Source organism: Pseudophryne corroboree, chromosome 5 (genome assembly GCF_028390025.1).
Source record: "Pseudophryne corroboree isolate aPseCor3 chromosome 5, aPseCor3.hap2, whole genome shotgun sequence".
NCBI classification, from domain to species: domain Eukaryota; kingdom Metazoa; phylum Chordata; class Amphibia; order Anura; family Myobatrachidae; genus Pseudophryne; species Pseudophryne corroboree.
Genome location: NC_086448.1, coordinates 307,721,842 through 307,742,452, shown reverse-complemented (window position 1 = coordinate 307,742,452; position 20,611 = coordinate 307,721,842). Strand labels below are relative to the sequence as shown.

General features: G+C 44.8%; 1 protein-coding gene across 10 annotated transcripts in view; it reads left to right on the top strand.

Annotated features, from left to right (window-relative positions):
* The window catches only part of HECW1 (HECT, C2 and WW domain containing E3 ubiquitin protein ligase 1), a 785,299-nt gene that overhangs the window by 635,008 nt on the left and 129,680 nt on the right, over positions 1 to 20,611 (top strand). For all 10 annotated transcript variants that reach the window (XM_063922467.1, XM_063922469.1, XM_063922471.1 and 7 more), the window contains 7 exons: positions 902 to 1,003; positions 3,165 to 3,315; positions 4,833 to 4,951; positions 14,287 to 14,408; positions 16,081 to 16,266; positions 17,184 to 17,318; positions 19,313 to 19,418. In XM_063922467.1, the coding sequence (XP_063778537.1) occupies positions 902 to 1,003; positions 3,165 to 3,315; positions 4,833 to 4,951; positions 14,287 to 14,408; positions 16,081 to 16,266; positions 17,184 to 17,318; positions 19,313 to 19,418 (921 nt within the window). The remainder of the gene's footprint in view (positions 1 to 901; positions 1,004 to 3,164; positions 3,316 to 4,832; positions 4,952 to 14,286; positions 14,409 to 16,080; positions 16,267 to 17,183; positions 17,319 to 19,312; positions 19,419 to 20,611) is intronic.

Sequence of the window (20,611 nt, the reverse complement as noted above, 5' to 3'; positions counted from 1 at the left end):
ATAGTGGGACTGTCTCCATTCTTCATCATCAGTTACAGGTTGTAGGCGCAGGCGGACAAGTAGTCCATCGACACCTATTATGAAACATGAAGTGTGCATGCGCCAGAGTTATCAGTGACGCAGTGGTGGCTGCATAATTATGTGTGGTGCATCCCTGGATCCTACCACCACTGCCTAAGTAGAGCAGGACTAGTAGCCGACTCAGCCAGGGAGCAAACAACACTGCACCATCCATCCTTCAGTGGATGATTCACAGCTGGCACTCCAAGAAGCACAGCAGTGGTGCATACGTGCAGAACACTTGCAGGCAAGTGCTGCAGCACCGCAGTGCCCATTGGATCGGAGCTACGATGTGTGACAGACAGACATCTTCAGATCAGTGATGCAGACAGTGTGAGTGTATGTTACATGTATTAGCACACACTGTGAAGAGGGATGCATGGGCTCGTCAAAGCATGACAGAGAATGGATTTGTAGCAAGTGGGATGAAAATCTTTGTGAGCAGTTGCATTTGCTACACTTGCTAACCAGCACATATTTTAAGGTTGTTGATGCTCTGCATTTTTTTTTAATGATCATAAATTGTATCTCTGATTTGCGGTGCAACAGCGGCCAACTCTGCACCACCTCCTGGGAGTGCTGGACCTGTTATAATTTTATTATTATATCATACATCAGCATCTGTAGACACTGGCAGTAAATCTTTAAAGTACTGTACACGCCAGTTGAGGGACACCTAGAAGAACATCCTGTATCTGTGCCTTGTAACTCATTGTCATCGCCATGGAAACCGTTGAGCTAAACACCCTTAACATGATGCATGAATACTCAATATAAAGTAATATTTGTAAGAGTGATAAAATATTAACACATCTGTGCAACCCATTCCTCCTTTCTATAGGGGATTGTCCCTTACCACATAATGTGCCACCTGTTAGTCAGCTGCCTTCTCTCAGGACGGATCATCATCACTACCCCACCATTGACGAGCCTCTCCCACCAAGTAAGGTCTTCTTTGTAAATTATTTTTTGTTTCTTTGAAATAACGCAACGTTTGTGTTTTATCATAGGCGTGCGCAGAACATTTTATTAGGGGGTGCATGACTGGAGTGGCATGCCTAGCACCACCCACTGGGCATGTCTCGCACCGTATATTAGCAAGATGAGGGAGACAAGTATGTAACCTGCATACGGATTACAAGTCCTTATATATATATATATATATATATATACACACACACACACACACACACACACACATACTATGTATTACTGGTGTCCCTTTCACATTATAGCACACAGTATGAGCCAAAATTCACATTACAGCACACGGTATGAGTCAAAATTCACATTATAGCACACGGTAAGAGCCGAAATTCACATTATAGCACACGGTAAGAGCCGAAATTCACATTATAGCACACGGTAAGAGCCGAAATTCACATTATAGCACACGGTATGAGCCAAAATTCACATTATAGCACACGGTATGAGCCGAAATTCACGTTATAGCACACGGTATGAGCCGAAATTCACATTATAGCACATGGTATGAGCCAAAATTCACGTTATAGCACACGGTATGAGCCGAAATTCACATTAAAGTACATAGAATGAGCCGAAATTCACATTATAACACACAGAATAAGCCGAAATACATATTATAGCACACGGAATAAGCCAAAATTCACATTATAGCACACGGAATAAGCCAAAATTCACATTATAGCACACGGAATGAGCCGAAATTCACATTATAGTACATAGAATGAGCCGAAATTCACATTATTGCACACAGAATAAGCTGAAATTCAAATGATGACACATGGAATGAGACGAAATTCAGGGATCGTGACAGCAGGGACATAGGGACAGCGAGAGTGACAGAAGGGACAGGGAGAGTGACACAGACAGGGAGAGTGACAGCAGGGACATAGGGACAGGGAGAGTGACAGAAGGGACAAGGAGAGTGACAGAGAGAGGGACAGGAAGGGCATACAGTAGGGACTAGGGAGAGAGTAAAGCGGCAGGGCAAGATTACCTATTTAGCAGTGGCAGCACTGAGGATGCTGTGATCTGTGGTGGATGAGGAGGCTGTCCGCATGGTGCAGAGAAGGACTAAGGGCAGTGGCGGTGATCTGGAGGAGACAGAGGGCGGCGGTGCAAGGAGGAGGAGGCTGTGGTTGGCGGCACTGCGGCTCCTATGAGCGCTGCGCAACTATATCAAATCTGCCGCTGACGGCAGTCAATCAGGAGCGGCATATCAGGAGCCGGCCTAGGACTATTATTCATAATGTGAGTGTTCAGACTTGATGACCACTCACTCACTGTGTGCACCAGGGAAAAGAGAGGGATTCAGGCCAGCCAAGGGGTGGGGGGATAAAATTATGTATAAAAAAATAAAGGGTAATTACCTTATTCTATCTATCTATCTATCTATCTATCTATCTATCTATCTATCTATATATATGAGCAAAAGGTAATAACCATTTATTTTTTTATACAGAATTTTATCCCCCCACCCCTTGGCTGGCCTGAATCCCTCTCTTTTCCCTGGGGCACACAGTGAGTGAGTGGTCATCAAGTCTGAGCACTCACATTATGAATAATAGTCCTAGGCCCGCTCCAGTCTACGCCTGTGTTTTGCTGTTGAAAATAGCAGAGCAGGGCACACATGAGTGACCGGAGAGACTGACTGATCACGGGCGTGAGTACTACAGCGCAGGGAGGCCGGGGAGGGCGCGCGGTGTGACGTCAGTATGTCACATCGTGAGGCAGACAGTCGGATCATGACGGCGGGTGGGCTGGGCTGTGCGGCCAGCCACCCACCCACAACGTAGCTGACAGCTGTGAGTCTAAGCGGTGGAGTGGGAGGAGGTGACCGTGTGACAGCCCAGGCAGCGATGCAGGTGATCCGATCATCGCTATCAGTGTGCTGCTGTAGTAGCACTGCTACAACAGCAGCACACAGACAGCGATGATCGGATCGCAGACATGATGTGCGGGGGGTGCCGGACATTAGGGAGTGCCTGTGCGCACCAGGCACCCCCCGTGCACACGCCTATGTGTTTTATGCCTTTTGTCACCTTCACCGACCTTAATGTTTTATGCACATTTTTTTATCTATATTAGCTGTAATAATGTCCTATCTCTTTGGAACCTAGACTGGGAAGCTCGTATCGATAGCCATGGCAGAGTGTTTTATGTGGATCATGTAAACCGAACCACAACTTGGCAGAAGCCTACAACAGCTGCAACGCCGGATGGAATTAGTAGGTCTGGTTCCATCCAGCAGATGGAGCAATTAAACCGTAGGTTGGTATTACAGTATGTGTGTTTGGGAAGGATAGATGGGAAAAAAAAAAAAAAATAACAAAAGTTTTCGTACAGATGTGTCCTCATACATCTAGCTCAATACACGGCGTGGCGTGTCTGCCTGGCAAATCTGCAACTCTGCTAGTATTGGGTGTCTTTTGTGTCTTTTTTGCAGAAATTGTGTTCAAGTCGCAATGCGATGTGACTAGGACACACCAGGAGACTGCACTCATTAATTTGATTTAGAGCTGATCGCAGATGTGCGAAAAAACGCACATCTACGTTCAAAATTTCTGATATGCAGGGGTACGCCCAGCACAGGGCTAGTCCGCCCCACATGTCGGGCCCTAAACCCAAAAAGTGCTACTGACGAGACAGTAGCACTTTTTGGACGACCACTCCGTGACTTGTCAGCCACACTCCCAGTTTCTCTGAATTTGGAAATTAGGCACCTGAGAGTGTTATGTAAAATTGGAGGTCTTTCTGGGTGCCGGTTGTTAAAATCTGCAGCTATGACACGGAAACTTTGTTCTCCAGGCATCAAAATGACTTCAATTCTCTCCTCTTTTGTCAAAGCCATCTTCAGTTACCTGCACCAAAAAAAGTGTTGTAACGTTTGAACTGTAACTGCTATTTCGAATCTATTTGCAGCAATAAACTTTTTGGCAAATTCTGATGTAGTCTGATATGTTACATGACCCCCTTTCCATTTGAAAAAACTGACTTAGATTCAAGATGGCCAATTTCAAGATGGCGCCCATGTTCAGTACATACCATAAAAGATAGCCCACCTCACCCATACCTTACTGGAGTATTCAGTTTTCCAATTTCCTGCACAGTTTTTGTAACAAAAGGGTGTACTGCGACTTTTGAATCACCCTGTATATTTTTACTCACAAGTAGACTATAATGTCCATTCAAATGTGGCTGAATTGATAAAAAGTATATTTTAACATTCCTCCTTCACAGACAGCTGCCCTAGGGGGCAAGCACTCTGATCTGACAGGCTGATGCGGCTGCTCACATGTTAGACTGTTCTCTGTTACTAGGCCAACTTCCTCTGCACATCACAGCTCTACTGCTGTGCATCTGGAAAAAGCCTGCTAATACTCTCTCTGCTGGATGGATGAGACGAGGCATTATGCAGTAAAGCAGACGGCTTTGCATTGGAACATAGCAGATAAGGCAGTGATAGGCAACTTAATATACTTCAGAGACCGAAGCTGGCCCTCTAACCTTCTAAAGAGCTACACATTTACAATAAACTGAGTAATAAGTTAACACAGTATATTTTGTCAAAAAAATAGACACCGATCTATAATAAAATATCAGCAGGCATTTTAAACAAGCGTTACAAGCTATAATTTGCAAGGTCAGACAATAAAGCAGTAACACTGAAATAGTGTATGCAACTCATTAACCTTAGTTTGACTGTATTGAGATTTTCTATATATATTGTATACATCACATGTGTGTTTGTAATGTTTGTAAACTATTCTCCTTCTTGTAAAATGAAGGTATCAAAATATTCAGAGAACAATTGCAACGGAGAGGCCAGAGGAAGAATTTGTTGGTCGAGGTGACAGACTTCCTGACGTCGGTGACTCAGAGACTGACCTCTCCCAGCCAAACCCAGGTACTGCAGTTGTTTCTATTTGTTAGAGGAGAATTTGTGGAGGTCACATTTCTAAATAGCTAAATAATATCCATTAGGTTTATATATATGGTCTTATGCCTCTTTTTTTAAAGAATACATTTTCAGTCTTAAAATATACCGTGACCAATATACTTCCACTAATTAATTTTTATCACTAAGTAAGACTGTTGTGGAATATGCAGACATTCATTTAAAAACATTATGCAGAACCTTTTGCAGAATTAACTAACCTTGTGACCAAACCAATATCAGCTAAACGGATTGGCTATTACATCTAAGCTGTGAGGCGGCTTATGAGAGTACTGTAAAGGTGTACGGAGCTAGGAGATCACACTACATGCTATGGGGGCGAGAGTTACAGGAGCGGCATGAAGATATTGGGCTGCTAATCTGAGGGCACAATATTTAGGGGGGGGGCACAAGATTAGCACATTAAAGACCTGGCTAGGGCTATGTATCTGACTAGTATTAGCCCCTGTGCTGGATGCATGTGCTTGAACAAGACAGTATGTTTAGGATTTGGAGGGTGTCCATTGCCAAAACGTTTAAGAAATGATATCTGATTTAAAGTGTGGACTTTTTAATATGTAACTTTCTAGAGTGGGATATTTTTTCCTGTCAATTCCTGAGTTTTCCCTATAATTCCTTAGCTAAACCTCGTACAGGTTGTAATGGCTGCAGAATTATATATATGTTTTAGAAATAATTGACAGTTTATTGGCATTCATCTTATTGTTATTTTTATTTTAATGTCTTTTATATTTTAATGTCATATATTGCGGAATAATAAATATGCAGTATTTTTAAATGTTCTGAAAATGGAAGGTTACTCTTCATGGTGTGTCTGCCATGCGCCCTGTCTTTTGTCTAGATACTGTGGTTTATTACTGTAGTATCACTGCACATATACCTGGAAATAAACTCATCAGAATAAAATGCAGCTGAAAGGAGTAAAGTGCACTCATTAACCCCTGACGTTCATTTAAATATTCCACACCCCCCCAAACATAAAATCTTGTATAGCATGTCAGTGTTAATAATGGGCATTATTGTGCCTTGCCCACATGCAGCAGGGAGTAACACCATCAACTCAGTTTCAGCGACTACCTACCATCAGAAATATTGCACTATCTTGACTCGAGTCCATTCATCTGTTATATAATTTGGTGAATGACATCACACAATGCGGCTTGCATGTGTTTGCTTACGTCCTCAGTATGCAGTCAATAATATTTACATTTCTGCAATTACCAGTTATTAAACAAAAATATTATAGTTATATGCCAGGTGGGAGAGAACATTTTGATTCCAAGCAAAGCAACTCCACCCGTATACATCAGCCAGTGGAACTGTGCAAAATGCAATTCTTATCTGAAGTATAGGGTTTTACTTCACTGATAATTCATTAAAATATGCCATATTTTTATTTGATCCATTGAAACATTATATATAATATATCACTCACCATGGATAAATCCAATTCGGTTTTACATGTCTATTAATATGTCTTCTGCTGCAATAATCAATGTTTCTGCTGCAGCTCAATGTTGTGCTATAATCTATGCAAATCTAGTCACTTCGCAGCCACAAAGGTGCAGAGGCTACTTTCCACCTTGCAGACAGGTTACGTTAGTTTTATTATGTATACATTTATAGTGGTATAGAATTTTGTATATAAAACGTTTCTGAGTCAGACGCAATTGCGTCTTTAAGTGCACCATGGCGAGGGTTTTCGATGGGTATTACAGTTTCCTCATACACTTCAAAAATACACTGGTAGGTTAATTGGCTTCCAACAAAAAAATAATAACAATAACAACCCTGTGTGTAAGTGTGTGCAAGTATGTGTGTCTAGGGAAGACTAGATGGGCCAAGTGGTTCTTATCTGCCGTCACATTCCTTGTTTCTATGAAATTTGGTCTATCCCCTTGGTAGGTGCAGTTTCTCCATCTGAGTATGGCCACCGGTGTGTGCCCAAATTTACTCTGCCACTCCGTACAAACAAAATAGGGACACATGCGCGGTGCGACTCATATGCATGCGTAGACAAAATCCATCGCTCCACTGTGCACAGTATGGTCCAACTCAGAATCAGGCTCTCAAATAGGAAAGAGAGAGTTTGCAAAGGAGTCACAGTACACAATTATAATAGATATTAATGAGACTGCTCCCTATTTAACAATTATTAGCTAACAATATTAAAGTTAAGAGGGAGCCAGTAGCGGATCTTGCCACGGGCAAGCAGGACTTTTGCCCGGGGCGCCGCCTTCCGGAGGGCGCCGGCGCCATCCGGAGGGCGCCGCACCATGGCAAGATCCGCTGCTGCTGTGGTGCCCCCCCGCTGCCGTGGCCCGCTGTCCCGTTGTCCGTTCCGTTGTGAAGGGAAACTAGACGCTACGCGTCTAGTTTCCCTTCGTGGGCTGCCCGCAGTGAAGGGAAACTAGACGCTACGCGTCTAATTTCCCTTCCTGGAGAGGACCTTCACTGTAATGAAGTGCGGTGCGCGTTGACGTCATCGCGCACCGCACAGCAAAGGTCCTCTCCACGAAGGGAACTAGACGCTTAGCGTCTAGTTTACCTTCGTGGAAAGGACCTTTGCTGTGCGGTGCGCGATGACGTCATCGCGCACCGCACATCCTACAGCAGTACAGGGGGCGTGAATGACCACGCCCCCTGTATGAAGCCACGCCCCCAACGCCGCCCGGGGCGCCCGAAGCCCCGGAACCGGCCCTGGAGGGAGCGCTATGTATAAGTAACTTTTGGGGAAGGACTATGTAATCTCTGGTGTGGTGCTCACATTAAACAGCAGAATTCAGAAAAAATGTGTGTTCCTTGGAATCCCTCTCTGCTAATGGCTGCTTCCACAGCCAGAGGTTCCCAAATTCAATCCTTACCCTAACAGTCTATAGAAACATAGAATTTGATGGCAGATAAGCAGGACCGGCTCCAGGCCTACTAGCACCCTGAGCGAGAAAATGTAAAAGCGCCCCCCAACCCCTATGCGCGCGCTTTGGGGGGAAGTGGGCGTGGCCTCCTGTGAAAGTGGGAGTGGCCTCGTAACTTCATATTATCAAACTATAAATAAATATATTTTCACACCCCCTCTACGCACAAAATTAGCAGCCTTACACAGAACAGCCACAGTAGTGTTCCTTACACACAATGTCTCCAGTAGTGTCAGATACACATAATGTCTCCAGTATAGTGTCAGATACACATAATGTCTCCAGTATAGTGCCAGATACACATAATGTGCAGTGCCAGATAGACATGACATGCCCCCCAGCAGTGCCAGCTACACATGACATGCCCCGCAGCAGTGCCAGCTACACATGACATGCCCTGCAGCAGTGCCAGCTACACATGACATGCCCCACAGCAATGCCAGCTACACACACTATGCCCCCCAGGAGTGCCAGCTACACATGATAGTGTTCACGTTTTAGGGCAGGGTGCTGATCACAGGGAGGGCACATTTTTAAGTTAGGAGAGCAAAATGATGTACATACTGTAATGCTTGGTGCTATTCCACCCACAAGCAGAAGCATGGACAGTGGGGAAGGTGCGTGACCACATAATAGTGGCAATTCGCATTACACCACACAGTAGTGCAGTTAATACACATTGCACCAGGTAGAACCTCCTATACACTTTGCGCCAGGCAGAGCACTGAGACACATTGCCTAGCCACAGACGCCTAGTGGGAACACTCAGGGCCGTTTCTAGCCAATTTGGCTCCCAGTGCGAGATTTAAAAATGCGCCCCCCCATTCACATAAGAAAAAATCCCCCCCCCCCCCCCCCCCATAGATATAAAGAGGAAAAGTATGCGCGCGCCTCAGGCAAGGGGGCGTGACCTCGTCAAAATGGGTGTGGCTTTGTTAAGATGGGCGTGGCCTCATCTGATCTCATCATCACGGCCACCACAGGATAGAAAAAAAAAAGTCCTAATTTTACACATTACAGCAGTCAAGTGTCCCCATTTTACACAGCACGGTAGGCAAGTGTCCCCATTTTACACATTGCGGCAGGCACGTGCCCCCATTTTACATATTGCGGCAAGAAAGTGTCCCCATTTTACACATTGCGGCAGGCACATGCCCCCATTTTACACAGTACAACAGGCAAGTGTCCCCATTTTACACATTGCGGCAGGCACGTGCCCCCATTTTACACAGTACAACAGGCAAGTGTCCCCATTTTACACATTCCGGCAGGCAAGTGTCCCCATTTTACACATTCCGGCAGGCAAGTGTCCCCATTTTACACATTCCGGCAGGCAAGTGTCCCAATTTTACACATTACGGCAGGCAAGTGTCCCCATTTTACACAGCATGGAAGGCAAGTGTCCCCATTTTACACATTGCGGCAGGCACGTGCCCCCATTTTACACAGTACAACAGGCAAGTGTGCCCATTTTACACATTGCGGCAGGCACGTGCCCCCATTTTACACAGTACGGCAGGCAAGTGTCCCCATTTTGACACATTGCGGCAGGAAAGTGTCCCCATTTTACACATAGCGGCAGGAAAGTGTCCCCATTTTACACATTGCGGCAGGCATGTGCCCCCATTTTACACATTCTGGCAGACAAGTGTCCCCATTTTACACATTCCGGCAGGCAAGTGTCCCCATTTTACACATTCCGGCAGACAGGTGTCCCCATTTTACACATTCCGGCAGGCAAGCGTCCCCATTTTACACATTCCAGCAGACAAGTGTCCCCACTTTACACATTCCGGCAGACAGGTGTCCCTATTTTACACAGTACGGCAAGTGGTGGTGGGGGGGAGGGAGAGTGAGAGAGGGAGAGGGGCTGACTTACATTTGAAGCGGTTCTTCCCGCTCTTCAGCCGCCTCTCCCTCGTTTGCGCAGCACTGGCCGGCTTGGCTCCCCCTTCTCCCTCCTCCCGAGTGCCCAGCTCGGGGGGCGGGGTTTCGTGGAATGACGTGATTGCGTCGGGACATCACGACGCAAACGCGCCATTCCGCGAAACCCCGCCCCCCGAGCTGGGCACTCGAGAGGGGAGGGGGGTTTGAAAGTGCTCAGAAAGTGCCGCGGCGGGCGCCCAGTGCGGTTGCACGGCTCGCCCGCCGCAAGAAACGGCACTGGGAACACTACATGACATGCCCCCCAGCAGTGCCAGCTACATGTGACATGCCCCCCTGCAGTGCCAGCTAGACGTGACATGCCCCCCAGCAGTGCCAGCTACACGTGACATGCCCCCCAGCAGTGCCAGCTACACGTGACATGCCCCCCAGCAGTGCCAGATACATAAATGGCCACACAATGCCAGATACATAAGTGACCCCACAGTGCCAGATACATAAATGGCCCCACAGTGCCAGATACATAAGTGCCCCCACAGTGCCAGATACATAAATGCCCCCAGTGCCACAAAACATAAATGCCCCCACAGTGCCAGATACATAAATGCCCCTAGTGCCAGAAACATAAATGCCCCCACAGTGCAGATATGCCCCCACAGTGCCAGATACATAAATGCCCCCACAATGCCAGATACATAAGTGCCCCCACAGTTCCAGATACATAAATGCCACCAGTTCCACAAAACATAAATGCCCCCACAGTGCCAGATACATAAATGCCCCCAGTGCCAGAAACATAAATGCCCCCACAGTGCAGATATGCCCCCACAGTGCCAGATACATAAATGCCCCCAGTGCCAGAAACATAAATGCCCCCACAGTGCAGATATGCCCCCACAGTGCCAGTTACATAAATGCCCCCCAGTGCCAGAAACATAAATGCCCCCATAGTGCAGATATGCCTCCACAGTGCCAGTTACATAAATGCCCCCAGTGCCAGAAACATAAATGCCCCCACAGTGCCAGAAACATAAATGCCCCCACAGTGCCAGATACATAAATGCCCCCACAGTGCCAGATACATAAATGCCCCCAGTGCCAGAAACATAAATGCCCCCACAGTGCAGATATGCCCCCACAGTGCCAGATACATAAATGCCCCCACAGTGCCAGATACATAAATGCCCCCACAGTGCCAGATACATAAATGCCCCCAGTGCCAGAAACATAAATGCCCCCATAGTGCAGATATGCCCACACAGTGCCAGATACATAAATTCCCCCAGTGCCAGAAACATAAATGCCCCCACAGTGCAGATATGCCCCCACAGTGCAGATATGCCCCCACAGTGCAGCTATGACCCCACAGTGCCAGATATTCACTTACAGCTGCCTGCGGTGCTGGGAGCCGGGAGGGGGAGTACTGCTGTGGGCGCGGGCGGACGGATGAAAACTTCTGTATGCGCGCTGCGCGGCGCCGGCGTCTAACATCAGACGCCGGCGCTGCACAGCGCGCTGTATAGCGCGCACACAAGCGGCCGGGGCCGGGACACTGAAGGCTGGCTCCAGGCAGGAATATGGCGGCGGCAGCGTGTGGCGCCCATTAAGGGTGGCGCCCCGCGCGGCCGCTCTATTCGAACATGCATGGAGCCGGCCCTGCAGATAAGAACCAAATGGCTCATCCAGTCTGCCCTTTAGGGTTAGGGGTTAGAAAATTAGGCTTACTGTATTTGAGTTAGTTTAGTGGGTTGGGTCTTGCTTGGCCACATGTGACTTAATTAGTACCTCAGTTAATTTGATTTAACAATCTGTGCTGAGCCATGGATATCTTTAAATCCTGGACTCTTAAGGGGGGTACACACGGAGAGATCCGTGCTTAAAATCTAAGCAATCTTGCTAGATTGCTTAGATTTTAAGCACGGATCTGCCGTGTGTATGCCCTCCAGCGATAGCGATGCGCGGCCCCGCGCATCGCTATCGCCGATGCTAGATTGAGCTGCATGCAGGCTCAATCTAGCGGGTCGCTCACTTCACCGTTGTGTGAAGTGAGCGGCCCCCCCGTCGGCTTTCCCCCTCGCTCAGCACATCGCGCTGTGCTGAGCGGGGTGAGAGATGTGTACTGAGCGGTCTGTGTTAAGATCGCTCAGCACACATCTCTCCCGTGAGTACCCCCCTTTAGGGTGCCTTGAGGGCTGCGTTTAGGAACCACTGACATACGCAATCACTTCACTTTTGAAACTTTGAACACAGCACAAAAACCCTGCATTTAAAATTTTGGGAAAAGCATGTTGATACTGTACATCCTAACCAAAGTCACTTTGCTAATACTTATTTACCTAAAATGTGCTTTCTGATGCACCTACATTAACATAATTGATGGCAACATTTTGCTAGAACCATTTTAACACATTTGGCACCCACTGGGAAGCAAGGGATGGCTTTTATGGACTGAACAAAATTCATGTCACAGGGCTGTTCCGGTTTGTAGTGCGAAATATGTACGAGAGCGAGCTGCAGTTTGGTTCTGGAATGTGTTTCTGAGTTATGAAGCCATTAAATAATAATTCATCAGAGGGAGCTAGCAGGTTTTGTAAGAAAACAAGCAAAAATATGACCTTTTTGTACCTTCATTATTAACGATGACAGGACTATAATAAGTTTTAGTGTGTTAGTTAAAAGTGGGAACTGTGTGTCAAACAAAGTGCATTAATTACGTACAATTCCACAAGCCCCATATTATTCATCAGAGTTTAAGGTCTTTGGCGAAAAGTCAGTGACCAGATGACTGATAAGCAGTGACAGCTGGTCATTGCACAGCTTTGCTTTCTTAATGCAAGAGAATCTCAGTGGTCAATACTGAACAAATGCTTTATATGTATGTGTCTGCATATATATATATATTTTTTTTTTTTTTTTTCATTTCCGTAAATCTGCTCACGCTGTAGCCTGTCTTTTGTTACTACTGCCAGCCACTATCACAGGGGCCTGTGTGTCACTCAGGTGCCCCGGGGCAGGCGGTGGCCATCTTGTGGCTTCTGGCTGGCTGCTCAGGGTTCTGACAGTACGCGGTGCCTGTCAGAACCCTGAGCAGCCAACCAGGGGCCGGAAGATGGCCACCGCCGCATGCCCAAGTCAGCAACGCTGCAGTCAGGGATATGCAGGCAATGGCCAAACAGTATTAGTGCCCTCAGCGCACTGCACCCCATGACACTGACTGGCACCCCCTTGCTTCTCCCATCCCCCGTACTGGTGTGCATCTTTGCACACTGTGTTGCTGCACTTGGATAAATTAAAATAAACATTTTCCTAAATGAGTGGGGGTGCCTCATTACCAATGTGTGCCCCTGCCTCCCCGCCCCCACCCCATGTGTGGCTCTGACCCCTGCATTACCTGCTCTGCTGTATGATGGGATGCAATCAATTTGCCGGCTGTCAGGATCCTGGCGGTCAGGATACCGACACCAGAATCCCGACAGCCTACAATGCCGCCAGCCGGAATCCCGGCACACAGGGGCTATTCCCACTCGTGGGTATCCACAACACCCATAGAATGAGAATAGAACCTGTGGCGAACGTTGCGAGCCACCAAGTCCACAGTGTGGCGAGCGGAGAGAGCCTGCCAGGGGACTCTTAACGCTCACCCCGCTGCCGGCATTCTGGCGACAAGGATGCCACTGTCGGTATCTTGACAGCCAGCATCCCACCCACTATGTATTCTGGTAGGACAACAGAGATAATTCAATGCATTGATGATTTTGTTTGATAATTATACAATTAACATGATAGCGAGATGATTCATAGCCTATGTTATTCAGAGGATCTCAAGGAACATTTCTGGGAAAACACAATCAAAATCGGCTCAGTAGTCCTCTAGTTTCTCACAAACATGCATACAAACAAATGATTTCATTAATAGTATAGATGAATTTTCAGTGTGGCATTGACTACCATCTGTTTATTATCATAAGCTCCAAGATAACCATGCTTGTATATTTTAGTTGATGCGCTGTTCTGTAGATTCTGCTTTACGTTGGATGTCATGTCTCCTATCACTGTGTTTCATTGTTTGCCCTTGATCTCCCAATTAAAAGTATTTATAAAACAAAAATTAACACTATGATCCAAGCAAGAATGCATGCCTAGAAACACGATGATACATAGTATATAATATTAATCACCAACCCAAGGCGCATATACATAGTAATCTCTAAGATGAAAGTCTTCCCAAGACTACAGTATTTTCTTTTTGTTATTGTATCTGGTAACGCAGAAGGTAGTGGCCACCTGCAAGACTGTTTATGACACGGACTGAAATTGTACATATCAGTATTAAAGTCTATATAGGGAGGCTTCACATGTAATCCGGGATTTATAGTGGCAGGTCCCTTGTGAATCAAAGGAGGATCAAACAGCATTACTTACCCTAAAAGATTGTTGGCACTGTTAGTCTTCTAACAGCAGGTTATTGTTCCTTTTCCTTCACAGAGCTAAGAGGAGACACAACCTTAACACCTATAAATCCCCAGAAAATTACCTTATTGCTACAGTCTCCAGCTGTCAAGTTTATAACCAATCCTGAGTTTTTTACCGTGCTGCACGCAAACTATGTAAGTGGTGGGAAGGAATTGGTAAGATATATTACAGGAGCTTCATAATAACACTTTTCTCACTGCTCTAAGTTGTGGTGGTTCCGGGGGGGGGAAGTACTACCAGCACTGTTGTAGAATTGTTACTTTTTATAACTACTGTAGTTCTAGAAACAGAAATTATCCAGCGTGTGGAAGGTGCTAGAACTATGTATCAACTTGTAAGTTTAGGTGTGTAATTGCTCCTTTTTTGATGGAAAAAGCAGTGTTTATTTTGGAAAAAATAGTATATACATTAATTAAACCTAATGTAATGTTTAACTGTACTGAAGTGTGTGTGTGTGTGTGTGTGTGTGTGTGTGTGTGTGTGTGTGTGTGTGTGTCTGTCTCCTCTCAGCCATATATGCAACACGTATGCCATTGTTGGTACAAGTTTTGCAGTCACAATTGCATTGCATTTGGACTACATAGTATATATTTAATGCAAATAAATATTTTGTCAAAATGAATACTGAAAACCACACAATGTGGGGGTCCCAACTTCTGTCAAGTAAAATTCCTCACACTGAATTCCTCACACTGAAGTACATAGGGGGTAATTGTAATGGGCAATAAAATGCATCCAGGCTTTAGCTGTGCCTGATTCCAAAGCTTTTGGAAAGCATAATGGGTATTTTGCCTGTCAAGTAAACTAAATGAACAGTGTTTTCAGGTATTAATCTCATAATAATTGTAACGTCCATCTTGCTCCTTGTCTCCTTCCTGTGCACTGCAGACAGAGAGATTTTCTATTAATGTGTGTCTGCTGTAGTGCCAGAAAAGGTTACATTACTGCACCTGCACACTGTAACAGACATTTATATTTGCTGCCAATAAATTTTGTTTTATTGTAGGTAAAATATTACTATGAGTTTGGGGCCCTTTTTCCATATTCACTTACATAAACATAGTTAAACATATTTTGATGTGTTAAATAAGTTTAATGGCAGTTTGTGTAAATAAGCAGGCATATTGTACAGGCCAGGATACAGGACATTTTTTCAGTTACCAAAATGTCTAAAGAGTTTCCATAGACAGTTTGTTACTGAGCCGCTGCATCCAAACACGTGATACCTTCTGGCATGTCACACATGTTATTTAGATTGTGCTTCTAAACATCTAAGCACACCACGTGTGATGCTATGAAGGTGCATTTAAGCACATAATACAGTGGTTCCCAAACTGTGTGCCGTGGCTCCCTGGGGTGCCTCGGGACACTTGCAGGGGTGCCCTGGATTGGTGGTCCAAGACCAATTCAAATTATTTATGGTCAATATAATAGGCAAAAGTAGTGCTGGTGGCTGTCAGTCATAAAATATGGGGACAAACATAAGCAAATCTTGTCCCTCACCACACAATTGAGCCTAAGGATGACAAATAAATACAATTTACTTAATTTAATATTTCTTTCTAAATTTTTCAGTAAGAAGTTTTTGGCCTAGGGGTGCCGTGAATTTTTTTTTTATACTCTAGGGTGCCGTGATTCAAAAAAGTTTGGAAACCACTGACATAATACATTATACCGCCCTGGAAATCTAAGCATGCCACACACGATACGGAACTAGCACATTTAAACAGACTCTGTTTTATGTGTGTTGTGCTTATAAATGCAATTTTGTGATGTTTTACATGGAATGTTTTCCCCCATGGTCAGAGTGCCTACAGAGTCTTCACTAACAGCACCTGCTTGAAGCACATGGTTCTGAAAATCCGCAGGGATGCCAGGAATTTTGAGCGCTATCAGCACAACAGGGACTTGGTGAACTTCATTAATATGTTTGCTGACACCAGGCTGGAGTTACCGCGTGGCTGGGAAATTAAAACTGATCAACAAGGAAAGGTATAGCAATACACACACAGTCAGGGCTCTAAGGGGGTTATTCAGGTTTGTTAGCAAATTAAAAAAGTAAGCAATTGGGCAAAACAGTGCTGCACTGCAGGAGGGGCTGATGTAACATGTGCAGAGAGATTTAGATTTGGATGGGTTATATTGTTTCAGCACATGGGGGGTAATTCCAAGTTGATCGCAGCAGGATTTTTGTTAGCAATTGGGCAAAATGTGCACTGCAGGGGAGGCAGATATAACATGTGCAGAGAGAGTTAGATTTGGGTGGGGTGTGTTCAATCTGCAATCTAATTTGCAGTGTAAAAATAAAGCAGCCAGTATTTACACTGCACAGAAACAAAATAACCCACCCAAATCTAACTCTTTCTGCACATGTTATATCTGCCTCCCCTGCAGTGCACATGGTTTTGCCCAATTGCTAATAAAAATCCTGCTGCGATCAACGTGGAATTACCCCCATGGTGAATGCAGGCTGCTTAATTTCTACACTGCAGTTTGGATTTCAGTTTGAACACACCCCACCCAAAACGAAATCTCTCTGCACATGTTACATCTACCCCACCTTCAGTGCAACATGGTTTTGCCCAATTGCAAACTTTTTGGTTTGCCAACAAACCTGAAAAAGGCCCTAAGTCTCTTTTCCATTACACTGAAACAGATAAGAGCACTCCAGTGCTTCGCACTACTATGGTGCCTTACAAGTCATCAATAATAATGATAATATGTCTATATTAAAAAAACATTTGTGAATTTAGACACATTATGATGATCATGTATTTGTTAGAGGTAAATATTTATTGTTGACTAGTTCATAAAAAAAAACACAGTTGATACAATAGTAATTTACAGTAATACTTTGTGAATCATACGCATAATATATAAAAAAATAAACATCTTGTTTTATTTTCCAGTCCTTCTTTGTAGATCATAATAGTCGAGCAACAACATTTATTGATCCAAGAATCCCTCTTCAAAATGGCTGCCTTCCAAATCATTTGACGCATAGGCAGCATCTTCAGCGGCTTAGAAGTTACAGTGCTGGAGAGGTAATTCCAGATGTCAGATGGGAGCTGGTTCAGGCACAGTAATTGCAGCTATGGCCACATTGTACGGTTGAGGATAGCTGCAAATATCAGCCAGTATTTAGAGTCAGTTGGATCTACAGTATGTAACTGCACCCCCACTGTACCTGTCTTTGTGAGACTGTCATCACACTTTTGTACCAGCCTTATCCTGGGTGCAAGAGATCCATTTCAAATTTGCATACCATTGCGTACACTTACCTCTGAATAGGCTGCAAGTCTGTTTACATGTCTACAGCAATCTTATGCTAAGTGTGAATGCCCTATTGCTGATAGTGATGCCCATTTAGTGGCAACAAGTGAAAATCCAGATGCCTTCTGTGCTTCTCTAAATTGTCCGTAGATTTGCAGAGATGCATACTGAATGTTCAACACGGAAGGCTTCAGATGCACATGCAAAACTGCAGTGCAGCCGCTTTGTAGGGGGCTGAATCAGGCCCATAATGGATAAAACAATAATTAAATGACAAAGCTTTATTCATCATAAGTCTGTGTAGTTGGCTTGCAGTCTGATACTTTCAATACAGTGGGTCAAACACAGAACTGCCATCAGAGTCCTTTGCAGCTCAGAAATGTAAACGGCAGTGGCCTGATTCAGCCCCAGATGCAGTGGGGGTTCAGTCACAATTGACCACCAGAGCCGCAGTGTGCATGTGCTGCCATGGTTTGTTGTGGCTCCAGTCGCTGTGCCCTGTTAGCCACAGCTTAATTGACAGGCTGCAGGTGTATGGGGGCAGCGTTGGTGAGCATTGCTGAAAACGGAGACATTCCAAAACCGGAGAGTATGTTTTTGGACGTAGCTTCACTGGCCTCGGCAGCTTACTTGTACCGGTCATCCTGATCAACCCTCAGGTGTCCGATGGCCTGGCTGTCTGTGATGTTGGTCCGATGCTGTGCCTTTGGACACAGGCAGTGGATCTGAGAAGCAGGCAGTGGGCATCTTTTTTACCAAAGACGTCACCTGCAGCATTGAGCTGGACTGCGCCCACTTCTGAATTAGGCCTAGTAGCTGAAAAATCACTTCAGTGTGCTACATGTAATAGAAATATGCCCTATATAACGTTATTGTTTATTAGCTTCTGTGCAAAACTGTACATGTCAAATCAAAGGTACACACTATGTCGTCTTAACGGTGGACTCATCATTGCACCGACAGAGCGGACAATTTAGGTAAGCATATACACTTACCACTCGTTGGTTTATACGTCAGGTCCTGTCATCCAGCTGGGCAGGTATTTGATATTGCCCGCCCAGCTGTGATGTCAGTCCCTGCAGCAAGTGTACGGGCGGCTGGCAGACCTCCCATACACACAGGTAGATGCGCCAGTATATCTGCAGATATATCAGCCATTGGCTGTGCAGCACAACGTCATTCACAGACATATTGGGTGTATACCGAATTACCCATTAGACACGTGAGGCACATGCACTAGGGGTGACACTTGTTTGGGGGCAGCACTTGGATGCCTGTGTTGGTACTGTAAGACCAAAATGTACAAGTAACTGCAAAATATTTTCACCCTACTGTACCAAATGCCATCTTGAATGGTATGTAAGCGGGTAGGAAAAGCACATACAGCCCTGTAAGCTATCCTACTTTCTAAATATGTATACATAATTAAAAATAAGAAAATGGTATAGTTAGTGGCTTTTTATTATTCTGTTAAATTGGCTGTAATCAAATGAGGGCTTATAACCAATCAATAAAAATAATAAAATTAGGCAGGCAGGGGGCGGCCATTACTGTTGTGCCTAGGAACGTCCTCACCCCTAAATCCACTCCTGGTGTAGACATCCACCAACCTGCTAGCAATATATTGACTTCACTCAGTGCTACTTTGTCTGGGAAGCACATTTCTGACCTAGTACACCTAGTGCCCCTTGCCCAGTGTAACACAAATGTCTGCTTTTCTATAGTAAATATGTGTACTATAAAATGGTATGTTTTATTCTGCTAGGCTTCAGAAGTTTCCAGAAACAGAGGGGCTTCTCTATTAGGCAGACCAGGCAATAGTTTGGTATCAGCAATCAGAAGTCAGCATCAGCAGGAAACAGTACCTCTAGGTAAGTAACCCTATATACTTTATATCATTCAGATAATGTCACTTTAGATTCTGAACAATACGAAGACAAAATGGTGTTTAAAGCAGTAGCCAACTAACTAACAAATTAAGGAGCCAGGTTGACAGAGAAACAGAACCGTAACTAGGTATGTGCGGTGTGTGCCACCGAACATAGCGATGCAGGGTAGGGGGCGCTGTTGGCGGCACTTGTCAGTTATCTGTTTTAATGACTTTCTAATGCAGCTTCCCTCCTTTTTGAAGCCCAGCAACTCATGATCACCACTATTCCTACCCCCACTCCTTCCATCCCCAATACCTATACAACATTCATGAACTTAACTTGAGAGGTCTTTGTTGTTCGGTCACACTGTCCATTATTACATTTCAAGATGCAGACATACCCGGGATTTGAACCCATTGCCTGTGGCTTTGCAGTCAGACACTCTTCATTGAGCTATCTGACCTTGCATAGAAAGCTAGGGAATTCTAACTATTTGAAGCTTACCTTGTACTTTGTGAAAAAAATAAAAAAAATGGGTGTTTGACTGGAAAGAAACAGGTTATAGCTTATATTTACTTGCAGTTTTCTATAAAAATACAAAATGTTATAAGGGGAAACATAGCATGGGCTTTCTCTGGGATCAGTTTTGTCTTACCTCTTCCCTATGAGGCATGCACCTTATGTCCCTGTTTGAAAAATGGGGGGAAGGATTCTCTTTCTGCCACAAGGCACCAAAAAGTCTAGTTGCGGTTCTGCCTGGCAATAAGGTGTTCAAAGAAGTAGGCTCAGTGTGAAACAGATAATGAAATCTAGCAATAGCTAGTAGGCAACTGATGTTAGGCAGAGGGTTATCAAAATTCATAGCTGGAGAGTCACCATGAATTTAGAAGGGTGCTCATGGACAATGCTAGTGACTTGCTAACAATATATTTGTGGTGTTGCACCTAAAATATCAAATTGACTAACCTTACAATTTTAAATGATTTATATATAAATAAAACACAGACAACAGTGCTGGTATTACAATTATGTCAAATTTTATTGACAAATATTAATTAAAATTGGTGGCGGCCAGAACAACGAGCATGCATACAAAGCCAAATATTGGTATTCATCTCCCCACTTACCATAACACCCACCCGTTCAGGTGGTGTAGCCATTTAATTGGCCTACAATGTAGAGCGCACCTAAAG